The 14,803-nt window shown below is 38.7% G+C and overlaps 2 protein-coding genes across 3 annotated transcripts; both read left to right on the top strand.

Annotated features, from left to right (window-relative positions):
- Nucleotides 1-17: 17 nt before the first annotated feature.
- On the top strand, nt 18-2,673 carry LOC137961955 (large ribosomal subunit protein uL18-like). Its single transcript, XM_068808612.1, has 9 exons — nt 18-99; nt 513-582; nt 655-746; nt 847-973; nt 1,053-1,132; nt 1,212-1,328; nt 1,848-1,982; nt 2,097-2,266; nt 2,369-2,673. Exons 1-9 carry the CDS (start codon nt 97-99, stop codon nt 2,475-2,477), a joined length of 903 nt encoding a protein of 300 aa, XP_068664713.1. The 5' UTR covers nt 18-96; the 3' UTR covers nt 2,478-2,673.
- A 289-nt stretch (nt 2,674-2,962) lies between these two features.
- On the top strand, nt 2,963-11,950 carry LOC137961954 (uncharacterized). 2 transcript variants are annotated; one of them, XM_068808611.1, is made up of 6 exons: nt 2,963-3,131; nt 3,345-3,733; nt 3,914-5,046; nt 5,534-5,645; nt 5,874-5,940; nt 11,496-11,950. In XM_068808611.1, exons 2-4 carry the CDS (start codon nt 3,391-3,393, stop codon nt 5,597-5,599), a joined length of 1,542 nt encoding a protein of 513 aa, XP_068664712.1. In that variant the 5' UTR covers nt 2,963-3,131; nt 3,345-3,390; the 3' UTR covers nt 5,600-5,645; nt 5,874-5,940; nt 11,496-11,950. The 2 variants fall into 2 exon arrangements, with proteins under 2 accessions (XP_068664712.1, XP_068664711.1); XM_068808610.1 differs by having other exon boundaries at nt 3,278-3,733; nt 11,496-11,949.
- Nucleotides 11,951-14,803: the final 2,853 nt, after the last annotated feature.

Raw genomic sequence — 14,803 nt, 5'->3', positions numbered from 1 at the left:
CTTAGGGTTTTTCCTACATATACCCAGCCGGAACCTTTCGCTCAAAACCCTAAAGTTTCCCTGCGAACAGCTAGCTGAGAGGCGCGAAAGGGAAAAATGGTAAGAGCTTCGTCGTCTTCGTTCAGGATTCGTATCTTAAGTGATTTGTTTCTTTTTTACTGTGTGAGTTTTCGCCGCTGAGTGGGATGTTCGGAGCATTTTTTTTCTGTTTTGGCTGGATGCTGCTTCGTGGTTAGTGGGGTTGATGTGTTTTTTCAACTTCTGCGACTTTGTACCCGAGGGACTCAATTTATGGCTGGATTTTGTCTATATTTTTAGCAGACGCTGCGTATTTTAGATTTTATTTGAGACCCGTATATGTCCGTCGTATGATCTATGGGCGCCTTACTTAGTGTTGGTCCATCGCACATTGGATTGGTGTTGCATGAAAAACCTCTTCTTCTGTTCCATTTCCATATGGCGAGTGTGTGTGATATTCATCAATTTAATAAATGCTTTTTTGTGCATTATAGGTCTTTGTTAAATCTCAGAAGACCAAGGCATACTACAAGCGTTTTCAAGTTAAATTCAAGAGAAGGAGAGGTAATCATATTGGCTACTAAAGTATTGAACTTGCAAAGATGTGATTCTGATATTCTTTTTGTCAATTTGCAGAGGGAAAGACGGATTACAGAGCACGAATCCGTCTGATCAACCAAGACAAAAATAAATACAGTACCCCAAAGTACCGCTTCGTTGTCCGTTTTGTAAGTTCTCTAGTTTTGCTGTTAATTTATTTATTCTTCTCTCTTTGAAGTTAAAGTGAAATATTCTTATGTCCAATTCTATTTTCTTATTTGGAAACAGACCAACAAAGACATTATTGCCCAAATTAGTTCTGCTACTATTGCTGGCGATATTGTGGTTGCAGCTGCATATTCTCATGAGCTTCCTCGATATGGGCTTGAAGTTGGGCTAACCAACTATGCTGCAGGCATGTGAAGGTTCAATGTGGTTCTTGTTTTCCTTTTTTGCATCTGTTATTATTTTTACATTTTTTGCTTTGGTAACAGCTTACTGCACTGGTCTTCTTGTGGCTCGTCGTGTCCTCAAAATGCTTAAGATGGATGATAAGTATGAGGGCAACGTTGAGGTACTTATTAATTGGTCTACCAAATTCATTGCAGTCTTACTCTCTCCATGTATCTGATAATTTTTTTTGCTTTTTCCAGGCTACTGGTGAAGACTATTCTGTTGAACCTACAGAGGGTAGGAGGCCATTCCGTGCACTCCTCGATGTAGGTCTTTTGAGGACTACTACTGGGAACCGTGTCTTTGGTGCCCTCAAGGTATCAGGATATATATATATATATATATATATATATATATATATATATATATATATATATATTGTCTGTCTTTTGACTAATGCATAATTTTATCTTCTTTTCTAATTGTATGTTTACTTGGTGATCAGTGGGATTAATGTTGAGTTTAGGTTTTACTTGCTAAAAATTTCTGGAGTTCCAAATAATATGACCAAGACACGTTACTAAGCTACTGATCATTTTTACCTGCCATAACAGCCGAACCTTTGTTTCCATAAATACTGCATCCACTGTTTTGTATTTAATGTTGTGTTGTTTCTGAAATCTGTTCGTAGGCTATTTTTGCATATTCTAGATTTTATTCTATGCATAGCCTTTGTAATCTAAAGTTTCTTTTACTTTTTTTCTTGGAAAGCAACATGTTAATGGAATTTGTCACTCTCTTTTTAATGTTTATGTATTTTGATGCATTTGGAGTTCTGCATGTGCTAGTTCTTATGTTGGGAGCTGTTATTTACTGTTAACTCTTTCATGTTTTAGGGAGCACTGGACGGTGGAATTGACATACCTCACAGTGACAAGAGGTTTGCAGGCTTTAAGAAGGATGATAAACAACTTGATGCTGAAGTCCATAGAAAATACTTGTATGGGGGCCATGTTGCTGCCTACATGAGGGTAAGTTGTAGAAATAATTTTTTTTTGGCAAATTTTGTGGCCTTTGTAAAGATTTAGTTCGTACTTCTTTTATATGATAGTAATTCTTTTGTTGATTCTGAATTTTATGTGCAGACTTTGATGGAGGATGAGCCTGAGAAGTACCAGTCTCATTTTAGCGAGTACATTAAGAGAGGAATCGACCCTGATGGCATTGAAGACCTATATAAGAACGTCCATGCTGCCATTCGTGCTGACCCGACTTTGAAGAAGTCGGAGAAGCCTGCTCCAACTGAGCACAAGAGGTAATAACTTGTTTTCAGTTTTTTTCGTCTCCTTCTACTGTAATTTGGTTGGCTGGTTGTTTTTCTTACGATATGGAGTTTGTCGCCTGTCTTTTATATCAGGTACAACTTGAGGAAGCTTACATACGAGGAGCGCAAGGCTAAGCTGGTTGAGAGGTTGAATGCTCTTAATTCTACTGCCGGAGACGAGGATGATGAGGATGATGAATGAGTTAATTAAATTACAAGATAGTAATTAGAGATATGTTCTGCATGGTGCTCTCTAGTCTGTTTTCTGTTTTAGCAGTTTTGAATTATTGTTGGTTCACTTTTTTATTTTTTGTTTTTGGGTTCTATTTTGGATCACCTAAAAAAGAAACAGATTTGAATTGAATTCAGGACATGAGTGTGAATTAGATCTAAGCAAATTCAGTTTGTCTTCTGCTTTTCTACGTCGGATAAATTCAGGGAATCGACCGTGCTTGCAATCGTTTTGGATTCTTTTCACTTATTAGCTTAATAAGAGTTTATAAGTTTAATATGAAAGGACACAATATACGCTAGTTGAATAATAAACATATTTGAATTAGAAATACCGTTCAACGACACCTCACCGCACAGAAATTTATACTTACCCATCAATTTTTAAGCAGTAGTTATATCTTGTTAAATATGGAACGAAGGGTTAGCGCCGCGAACCTAGCAGTTCATGGAGCCTCTTCCGGGTTCACGATCCAAGAGAAGTAGTGAAGCCTCTACTGGCACCAAATTTTTTAAAGAATTTGCAGAAAAGGCAAGGACGACAGGGACCCGTTTGATTGATGCTCAGAAGGCGCATTTACTCTTGCACCTTCCAGAGGGAAACCTTAGTTCTGTTTGGTTTCAGGTAAGATGGTTTCTTGACGAGCGCCTTCCAACCCAGGGAAGCCTAACCTGTTATCTTTATGCATCTTGCTCATTTTTGGGGTCGGAAGTCTGCGTTCATCTTTCTATTTCTTATTTTTGTCAATTGTTTTTGTGGTTTACTCGTAGGTCATGTTGGAATATCTCTCTTCCTGATTGCTTATGATTTAGTCTTTTGGGTTTTCAATTGAAGTAGTATTCATTGAGCGAGGAAGACTGCATAGTTATCGCTTTCAAGAGAAATGGTTCAACTGTTCCTGTCCGAGACTAAGTGGGATGATGATGGAGATGCAATTGCCGCCGAAGAGAGAATATCTCTTTTAAACAAATTGGAGCCCATAATTTGGACGATAATTACCTCGAATGGTCGATCTGAGGCTCGTCTGTGGCTTTGCACTGCCATTTCATCAATAAAATCATTGAGTTCCGAGGACCACGCGGAGCTATTCATCGACGTTTTGAGGTTCAAGCTGCCCAAGCGAGCCATAGCTGCTCAAATCTGGCAGATGATTCTTGAGAAGAGACCCAAGAAAGCGGTGCCAGCTGTAGCCAAGAGAAGCTACATACTCGAGAAATTCTTTGAGGGTAAGTTCTTTACAAACTTCTCTAATTTGATTCCTTCTTTCCACTCTCCTTTAACGATATCATGTTGCTGCTGTGCTTGCTGAATAGAACTTCTTTAGAAACCATTTGGTGACACAACTTAATAACTGACGACTCATTTAGATTCCATACTTTTTTTTTTTTTATTTCCGTCCAATGCAGGAAACCCAGGACGAATACTTCAATGGTTTGGCAATTTTGCCGGTGTGGGAAAATCTGGGCATAGGAAAGGTGCCAAGGCATTATGCCAGTTTGCATTTGTGAACCGGGACACTTGCTGGGAGGAGCTTGAATGGAAGGGGAAACATGGGCAATCACCTGCTATGGTGGCTACAAAGCCTCATTACTTTCTTGATTTGGATGTTCTCCGCACAGTTGAAAATTTTCTAGAATATGTGCCCGACTTCTGGTCCTCAGATGAGCTTGCTCAATCACTTGAAGATGGGGAGATTTTTTCAATAGATACAAAATTCTTTGTGGACTATTTTGTTCTCTTGATGTATGAGGAGGAAGCAAAGGATGTATGGGGGATCATACACGACTTTCTTATGGGTGAACAGTTCTCTTTGCTCTGTCAGCATCTCCTTATTGTTCTTGATGAGCATGAGCTTTGTGTTTTTTTAAAATTTCTTTGCACGTTTCTTGTTAAGAGGCCGAAATGTGAGACCATATGTGGCAACGGATGTTCCTGGCTGGAGATTCTTTTGTTAAAATATGATGACTTTTCAAGTATTAATGAATTACTACTAGTTAATGCAGTTATCAGTCATGGTCGCAAATTAATCCACATTTTGAGTGATGAGGAGAACGAGAATGAAAAGAGTGTGGTTGAAAAACTTTTGCTTGAAAAAACCTCAGCTTTGAGTGATGCTTCACATCCAGCATTTATGAAAGAATGTCGGAAGACAAATAAAGTGGTAGCAATAAAATGGCTTGGAGTTCTTTCTTGGGTTCTCTACTATATTTTGTTGAAGGAATGCAAGACTAGGGAAGCTTGGGAATCAGTGTTTGTTGAAAATGGGATTAAGTTCAAAAGGTCTGGTGATTACTCCTTTGTGAGTCTTGATAACTTCCTTGATGGCGGCGAGTCTGATTTGGAAAATGGAGGTTCAATTAAAACTGGGAGAAAGAGAAAGGGGAAATCATGGAAGAGAAAGAGGAGGAAACATCATCCTGATGAATACAGTGATGATTACCTGGTTGAGTTGGAAATTTCTACGGGTAGCCAAAGTTCAGATGCAGGAGGTGGAAGTTGGACGCTTTCTACTGATGAGTACTCTTGTTCATGGAGCAGAGTGAGTATTTCCCCCCTTATTTTACTTTCTTTTTACTCCATTTGTGATTTTCGATTCTTGTTTACTTCCACTTCTCTTTATAACCTTTATCATGGATGCTGTAAATGTTGAATCCTTTGGAAACTTGTTTGAAGCTTGGTTAAGGTTTTTGTTTATCTGTCAACATCTTATGTCTAAGGGAGTTAATCTGCTGCTTGGAAAGTCTAAAAGCACCATTCTCGACATACTCATTGTAGGCTTTGAATCACTGGATGACCATTGAAGTTTCCTATCAAGAACTTGCTTGTTGCATTTGACTTCGTTTCAATTTTTGTCTTTCTTATCAACTTCAGAGCTTTAGTAGGATAACTGCTGAAGTTTCCTATGAGCAAGAACTTGATTTTTGAATCTGACTTAGTTTCAACTTTCTTATAAGCTTAGAGCTGTGTTTACCGTGAAACTAAAGTTTAACAATGTAGTGTTTCTGATTGTTCTGATGTATATGCAGGTTGATTTACCGGAACACCTCTCTTTACACTGTTTTTCCACATGGATGAAGTGGATCTTTTCCTAGTAAAATTTGTTGTCTGAAAATTTCCTCCGTGGCCTGGGACATGACGGTATTGCAATCTTTCCCTTTGTTTCTTGATTTTAACCTAGTGTGCCTTATATTATTTTTTTCCTCAGATGGTTTATAAACGTTTGTGCCATATCTTCATTGATGACTTTTTCTGTGTATTTGAGATTTTTTATTATTTTTATTGTCTTTATTAAGTATACTGTATATTTTGTTATTTCTAAAAAAAAATCGCTATGTATGTTATTGCCTAATCAACCTTTGCTTACAGGTGATTGCTTTCTTCTCGATCATCATTTGTTGCTTCACTTCCAAATCTTGAGTTGCTGAGATGCAAGGTTTGCTTCTCCTATAGACTAAGCTGCTTAAAGAGTATAACGTCTTCTCTTGTTGTGCCTGGTGGATACCAAGTCATAACTCTGTTACATCTTAAGGATGATTACAAAGTAAATAGGTGGAAAGTATTCCTAAAGCTAGGAAACAAGAAAAGGAAAAAAAAACTTGGTCATCTAATTCTCAAGAATAAGTTTAATATTTTCTTTTTAGATGGTGATTACAGACACATAACACGTCATTCTCTGTTGAGACTTGCAACTAAGACCTCATATTAGATTTCCCCCTTTGTGGTCATAGAGCCAAAAGTCCCATCCACAAGGGGAAGTTATGTGGATGGTGTTTTGTTCCAACCAAAGTAGGCATGCTCTACATTTAACTTTTACAAGATAATCTAGGCTTACAAAGGAGAGGTCCAATCTAGGGTGAAGATGGATGAGCGGGGTGAGTGGAACGATGGACCGGGCGATGGCTTTCGCACCCGGTGCCCTCGTTGAAGACGGGAGCAGGACGATGGAGGCCCTTTCATTCTTCTTCGAAAATTCCAGAGGGGACTCCCCTTTGCTCCGACGGCGAGAACAACGACTCTCTCGGGTGCGGGAAGGGTGACTTAGAGGCAGCTCAACACGACGACGGAAGTGGATGGAAGGTACTGGATGACGGTCAAGAAGGATGGACGAAGATTCAGTGACAGAGAATCAAAAGGATGGATCATTCCCTGAACTCTCTGGTCATTCTTGCATTTGGTGACTCAAAACTTTCCTTGGGTTGGGTCATGGACAAAAGAAGTGAGTTTGTTAGCATTACAATCAGAAATGGATTGAAGAGCTCATTCATCTCGATTCAGATTTCAGCGGGGAAGGATTTTCTTCGTCTCTTCGACGATGTAACTGGAGATGGCGCTTCATCACCACAGTTGCAGTAGTTGAAAACTGGACTTGTCTCGTTCATCCTCTCTTTCTTCAGATACAAAGATGTCAGGGAGTGTAAAATTTTGCAATGCAGGGGGGATTTGGTCATGGCCCAAATTTACATTTCGGAGCAAGCTGGCCTCTCTTTCAACTGGACCATCTTTCGACACACCCTTTTCTCGCTTTTCCTTAAAAAAACATTTTGAGCTGCCCAACCACCCTTGCAACTACACCTTTAATGCCTCCCTAATTTTTCGACCAGCATTTTCCTCTCTTCTCGACGACTGGACCTGCAGCGGGTCTGATCTCACCTTCATTCGCCAACCCCAAGCTCCCCGTCCGAGCAACCATACCAAATAACACCGTCTCCTTGCCTTCGGATGCTCTCATCGTGGGCTGATGCTCTCTGGCTTCGTCGGTGATCGTGGAAGTTCTCTCCCCCTACTGGGACAAAGGAACTCTCGCCTCCTGGTTTAAGGACCAACTCCAACTCGATTACCGGCCTGATGCTTCCTTCTTGGGACATCTTAGGTGGCTGGTTCAGTTTCTTTCCTTGGCGGATAAGGAAGCTGCACTTCTCCTCCCCTTGACCGTGCACAACTAGCTCGTCGGGGTGACGGACTAGGCCCCTCAACAGTCCCTGTGGGCAACGGATCTTGATTTGGAGACTCCCGACGGAGCTCTAGTCAGTGAGGACCCTGGATCAGATTGCTCGGGTCTTCGGAAAGCTGATAAAATGGGTAGATGACACCTCCAACAGGGCTAGGCGTAATGTAGCCATGGTCTTTGTCGCTGCAATGTCTCTGTGTTTGGAAACCTCTTTCTTCAAGATCGTCTTGGGACTGGATTACTTTTGGATCATGGTGGTCTTCGGAGAATTAGTCATTGCGGACTCTCCAGCGATGCCTTCCCAATAGGTAGGTTGCCCATACCCTACATCTCCTCTCCCACAGCTCAACCGAGTCATCGCTCGGTTGAGTCGACTCACCCAACCTAGTACAACCATGGCATCCTCAGACTCATCCGCTTCACTCCCAAATTCCACTTCAAATTCAAAATCCCAGTCTCTTTGCGAATACAACTTTCCCAGTGTACAGACCTGGCATCTCTGTCAACCAAGCTATCCACAACCCTACTGTGCCACCTATAACCCCTGGCACCTCTGAACCTGTCTACCATCCCACACCAGATGTCCTACCTCAGAAACATTCGTCAAATGACCCTCTTCCCCCCTGTACCATCTTGTATACTATCCATCTTCAGACTTTGCCACACCTGCCGACTAAATCCCATCCCCCCCCCCCAGTACTTTCCACTAGACCATGTGGATTTATCGAACTTTAAATCCACAACGGGGGTAGTCCCTTGTCTGGAAATTCTGTCATCGCTCATATTGGCTACATACTAAAGAAGAAGAAGAGATCACCTACTGCAAACCAATCAGGCGAGTCAATTGGCAGTGCAGTCACCCTCCAACAACAGGACACAAAACCCAGATGCCTCCCCCTTCCTCCCCCAAATGAAAGATCACAACGGCTGGCTGCTGAACTTCAATCTGAGCTTCATCAGTACGATGACAAAACATGGCAAAATATGATGAATTTGGTTTGGCTCTTGGGAGTGGTATATAATGGTTAGTTACCAGGGGATAACAATTATAAGGGAGTCTAAAAGGAGTGTTAAGTTGGGTCCAAGACCCATCCCAACATGACTAGCCAACTTAGGAAACCTCTTTCCCAACTAATAAACTCAAGATCTTTGTACTCAGTAATCCATGTGGGACTATTCCTTAACACTCCCCTTCACGTATAGGCCCTCTTTTGTTTCTCTGCAAGCGGATAATTTTAGGTGTAGGCCCTCTTTTGTGGCTCTACAAGTGGATAATTTTAGGTGTAGACCCACTTTTGTGGTTCTACAAGTGTATAATTTTAGGTGTAGGCCCTCTTTTGTGGCTCTACAAGTGGATAGTTTAGGTGTAGGCCATCTTTTGTAGCTCTACAAGTGGATAGTTTAGGTGTAGGCCCACATATGAGTACCTGTTCTGACACCGTGTAAAGTTGGGTCCAAGACTGGTACCAGAGCAATAACGCAAGTCTTGGGCAAGCTTCTTTCGATTTTGTCGATCTTCTCTCTATTTTCAGCAATCTCCTTGAAGTTTTTTCCTAGATTTCTGGATTGGTAGGGTAAAAATTCCCTTTTTTCCCTTTTTTTCCCTATCTTAGCCTATTGGCTAATGATTATTGCTTCTATTTGATTGATTGTTGGGATTTAGAAGTGTTTTATGATCCCAATTTGAGGAAATTTCTCAAATTTGCCTATGTCATCAACCCTATGCTTGCACTGTCATCCATATAACCTACGTCATCTTGGTTTCTTGCAATTAGGTCATTCTTTCATCGATTTATGGTCTCAATTGCTGGAATTGATCACTATTAGTTCTAAATTGAATGAATTGGGTGGTGAATTGCCCTAATTGAATTTGGTGTGGGGTCCACTTGACTACGCAAGCATAGAAATTTTGGGAAAACTCTTCCCTTTGGCTAATTGATGCTCTAGTGTATTGAATTGTGGTGTTTGGTGATATTTAATGGCTGATTCCAACACATGGGTTGCTGTCCAGAGGACTGCTGAGAGCTCAAATGTGAAATTCTCTCAGTCTGCTTAGATAACTATGATCCGGTTGAATGGATCAAATTATGTAAAGTGGTCTAGATCAGTTTTGATGTATTTCCAGGCCAAAATAATGACAAAATATATAAATGATGATCCTTGGTACCTGTTACTGAAGATTGGGTGGCAGAAGATAATTTAGTAATGACCTGGTTGGTCAACAGTATGGAATCCAAATTTAGTGATCAAATTTTGAGTTGCAGTACTGCTAAGGTAATGTGGACTACATTGGCTTCCATTTTGTCTCAAGAAAGTAATTTGTCAAGGATCTATGAGTTATATGTGAAGTTCTTTAATCTGAAGCGTGGAGGTAGATCAATGACATATTATTTATCTGAGATGAGGGGAGTACTACAAGAGATCAGTACATTCCATCTTTTTACTACGAATGTTGAAGACATTCGTAAGAAAAAAAAATTATATTTAAGTAGCCCGATTTTTGGATGATTTGGGGCATGAGTATGATGCTATTAGAGCCCAGTTGTTGGTCAATGAGGATGTGAACACTCTTGAGCAAACCTTTAACAGGGTTCTTCTAGCTGAAGGTGCAGTTGTAAATAAGAATGAGTCAGATGGAACCCTCTCAGAAGTAGCTGCTCTTAACCTTCAATCTTCTATTGGTAAACTTGATGGTCAGTTTCATGGTAGTAATAATAGAGGTAGTGGTTGCTCTTACACAACCCGTGGCTGTGGCCGAAATGATCGGGGGATTGGAAATGTGTCTATTGTGGTAGGACTAATCATATTTATGAGAAATGCTAGGACAAATTTGGTAAACCTACCTAGGCCAACTATATAGTCATAGATAAGGACGCCTCCTCACACACTAGATCCTATGAGGAAATGCAGTAGTTATTACAGCGACTGGGACAACTGACTGCTTCATCTACTATCGAGTCTCCTCCTCCTTCCTCAGCGAATGCCATGATGGATAGTCATTTTGGGATGGGCCTTGGACCCAATTTTACAAGGAGAACCATAAGTGATTCTGATCTCTTGGAATGTCCGTGGAGTAGGTTCCTCCATAAGTCGTATGCTCCTTGGCTTCTCTGTCTCTTGCCTTGGAAAATTGATGATCTCCGTTTGCATTGCTTTTATTTCGCGGGGTCTTTGGAATGATCGACCATAGGCGTCTCAATGCCAAGTTTGAATCTCTTGTGGGGAATATGTCTGCTTGGCTTCTTACTAAAAAGTTTTTTCCCCCTTATCTGGTTTCTCCATTAGAGAAAACTGGCGTTGCCTTGCTCAGTTACAAGTGCACTTGAAGCCCCCAACAATCATGGAGTGGTCCCCTCTGTAGGCCAGTGCCCTTAAGTTAAATTTTGAATGGCTCTTCCCTCGGTAATCTTGGTTAAGAGGGTTTTGGTGAAGTCATTCGTGACTCCACAAGCAATCAGATCATTTCCTTTGCTTGCCCATTTGGTATTGTTGATTCCACGACGGCTGAGCTCCATGGCTTCCTCAACGGGCTTCGCATCTTTCGAGATCATTGTAGCAACTCTATCTACATTGAGGGGGACTCCAAGGTGGTGATTGGATGGTGTGCTCACTCTTTTGCCTCACCATTGTGCCATTGGGATACCTTTATTGAGATCATGGATATTGTAGCCCTTTATGATTGTATTTAATCTCACATCCCGAGATATGCTAATTTTGTTGCCGATGTTCTTGCTAAGCAGGGAGATTCCCTTTAATCCCTTGTTGTTAGGGGTTTGCTCCCTTGAGCTTCTGTTTCTTTGTTCTCTCTTTTAAATAAAATCATCTTTCATAAAAAAAAAAAACAAGATAATCTAGGCTTGTCTAAGCAGAGCTGAATAACAAGGACAGATCTATTTGCTAAAAATTAATGTTTTAAGCTATAATGTCTTAATCTTCCATTTCGAAGGTTATACTTTTCTCATATTGAGGACTAATTGCATACCCCATCCTGGGGTCTATTAAAACTAAAAGAGTAATGAATTGTTTCCGATCCTGACCAGCTCAAGCCTGCAACATGCTGGAAATTCCTCACCTCGATCTGGTGTAGAACTCTTTTTAGGACTGAGGATAATCAGTGTGAGACTACAATAGGTCCAAGTGGTTCTTAGGGGTGAAGCTACATGGTGGACCTATTCCTCTTGCTCTTTCTGTTATTTCCGTATATTTGTATTTTTAAATCTTTGTACAGATTTGAAATCATAAGTTATAAATGTAATTATCTTGTGTCAGAAAAATGAATGCATTCTCCTGGGATGCAGACAAAGTAATTATTGAGTACAATCTTGTGGTAGCCTCACAATATTATTCTTGATACTAGCTTATTGTATACTTTGCAAATATTCAAATAGGTTAATTCAGATGCATCAACTGTTTATATGTCAAGTGCCACAGTCATTTTTACTCGACTTTGAAATTACATTGGAGGTGATGTCGTTTATTATGTTTGAACTTGAAACTTTTGATAACATGAGATGATACTCTTCAATAAAATCATAGATATTATTCTTCCATTTCTTGGAGAATGAACAGTTGTTGTTGTATGAGAAGGTGAAATTATGCTTCCTTCATCTGTTCCAATAAAATAATATGTGATTAAACTGCTGAGACTATTACAACTTTCAAACCTTTCATCAAATTTTCAGAACTAACAGGTTGTTGCCATTTAGCTTGTTTACTTCTTTTCCCATGTAATTCTCAGTACTGTCAATCTTTAGCTATACTTCTATTGTGCTCTTTGAGCATTAGTGTTGAAATTTATATGAAAAGTTACCACTCTTAGCATTTGGTTATGGCACTCTTAACTAAATTGATGTTAGAACTTCTTAAGAAATATTGAGAAAATTACCATTAGGGAAACCGATCTATTTTGAAATTTAAGAATAATATTTGCATTCCTGCAGCATTCCTGTACTTCTTTAGCTGTCTGTAGTTCTTACAATGCTGCATGTAAAAGGAAAATTGAATTTTTAATTAATCTTTACTCGATTTAAGCAATTCAATGATTTAACTTTTTTACTATTAATTAAATTAGTTAATTTTTTTACTATTTTCTGATTAAATAATCAATTATTTTATATTTTATGTTTTATATTTGAAGACTAAGCGAGTTCGAGACTTCTTCGTCTTTCGTTCTTGACTTTTCGGGAATCAAGAGCGAAAATGAGGATTTCGCGAGGGGGGGTTATTATTCTTCCTCTCCCTTGCTGTCGTCGATCCATATCACTGGCGACCCCTCCCGTAACTTTTCCCTCCATCTTCTCTATCTCAGTCTCTCATTCTCCCCTCCTTGACGCTTCTGGCGTCACTATTGCCTGACATCCTTGTTACCCCTCCCCCTTCGATGCCCTGTCCTGTAGTGTGCGAATTCTCATGTGCGAATTTTTTTATTATAAATACTATCATAACATGCTCCAAAGAAAAAACAAAAATGGGCATGCGATTAAATTATCCAAAACTATTTTTCTTAAAACTTTTTCTGTCTCGAAGATCTAGTTTTTTAGTTATTGAATTAGAATGATCTGATTGAGTACAAATGGATAAAATTAGCATTGTTTTTCAAATGAGTGTTTTAGTATTTGACTATTGAATAAAGTTTATGCATAATTATGTAGTTTTTATGAATAATTTTATGTATAATGTATAAATAATTTTATGGAGGGTTATTATATAGAGGACATGTCCAATTTTATGTAAAATGTATGCATAATTTTTATATATAATTTATTTTATATGTATTTTATGCATAGTTTTAAATGTAGGTTGGAGCTCGGGCTTGAACTCAATTAAAATTATTGGGTTCAAATTCAATTACAATTTTAGGCTCAGTTCGAACTCGAGTTCGAAATATTTAAATCAAGTCCAGTTTGAACATAGTTAGGTTCAGGCTCGGTATTATGCGATGCCACCCCTAAGGATAACTACCTTTATGCATGAGGAACAACCGAGGGAGTTTCTCCTTTTTATTTATTTTTAATAACAACATTATAAAAATAAAATAATTGTAATGTGAATATTATATTAATGTACTTTTAGATAATACTTTTAAATTAAGTCAAAATAATATTAATTTATTCAAATAATAATATATTATTAATAAATTTTAATAATACATTTTTTTTATTAAAAAAAGGTAATCTATTTACTCTAAAATTTTAGATGGCATCAGGGGCAGAAGAAAATTCATGTTAAACGAATTGAAACACATATAAAAATAATTAGCAAAAGATTGTTGTTTCAATGAGTGGAATGTTGCAAATAGTTTCGAAGTTGCTCCTCCTTTCCCCAAAATGCCACTATCTATGCTTAATCTCTTAGTTCATTTTTAAATAATACGCGCATAATCCATCCGATAAGTAGTTAGTCATTCTATTCACACACACATCACCTTATTGATTTCCAAATACACACATACTCATATTGGTCTCCCAATAATGTTCTTATTTCCCGTGTAATAATAGTTCAACTTACACACACATACCCATATCGATTTTCCAATAAGGTCCTTATATAATGATTGTTCTACACACACACATACCCTTATTGGTTTTTCTAAAAAAATCCTTATTCCTTCCTACAGATGAAGTATAACCTTTTCTAGAGCTCTCCATAAACATAATACTGGCTAGTCCACAACCCTCAATCAACGGGTCATGATTCCCCACTTGGCGTCCCAAGTGAAGTCCACACTTTGTTAGTATCCTAACAAGGTCCATATAATCCTTCCCCGAACAACCAGGCAAGACCCAAATTCCCTACTACATTGACGCACAATTATGTTTAACCCCATATGCCAAGGGTCCAAATCTTAATGTTTGTTTTATTTGTTTATTTATTTATTTTATTAACTTTTTTTTTAAATTTTTTTAAAGGAATCATTTGTCTCTCTCCTTTATAAGTAAGGTCAATTATGATAATTCACTCGAGTCTATTATGAGACTATTAATCCAAATCCCGAATATTTATCCATTATTATTACTGACAAGTTCACTAATTGGTCTATAGTTGTACTTCAATATGACTAATCGACCTTTCTAGTTATTTAAGAAGACCTACAGACTAACTCATTAGGATTCCAATCCCAATTTCCTAGAATATTGTATTTTTCGTTGTAACTTTAGCTAAGATTTATCAATAAGGAAAGAACGTCTAGGATGTTATCAATATCTTTGTATAACATTGCAAGAAAATTAAGGGCAAAGCTCAATTAGGATGTAAGTTGACTTCTTAGGTTTCTTCACGTTAAACAAAACGAGAACCCAAAATTACTCATGCACTACTGTTTACTCAATCCCACAATCTCGTACTTGGT

The sequence above is a fragment of the Aristolochia californica genome, unplaced genomic scaffold (genome assembly GCF_029961685.1).
Source record: "Aristolochia californica isolate CCGP_79_NKW_82.1479 unplaced genomic scaffold, dmAriCali1.0.hap1 SCAF_4, whole genome shotgun sequence".
NCBI classification, from domain to species: domain Eukaryota; kingdom Viridiplantae; phylum Streptophyta; class Magnoliopsida; order Piperales; family Aristolochiaceae; genus Aristolochia; species Aristolochia californica.
The sequence above is the reverse complement of the archived record's forward strand: the minus strand, read 5'-3'. Positions and strand labels throughout refer to the sequence as shown.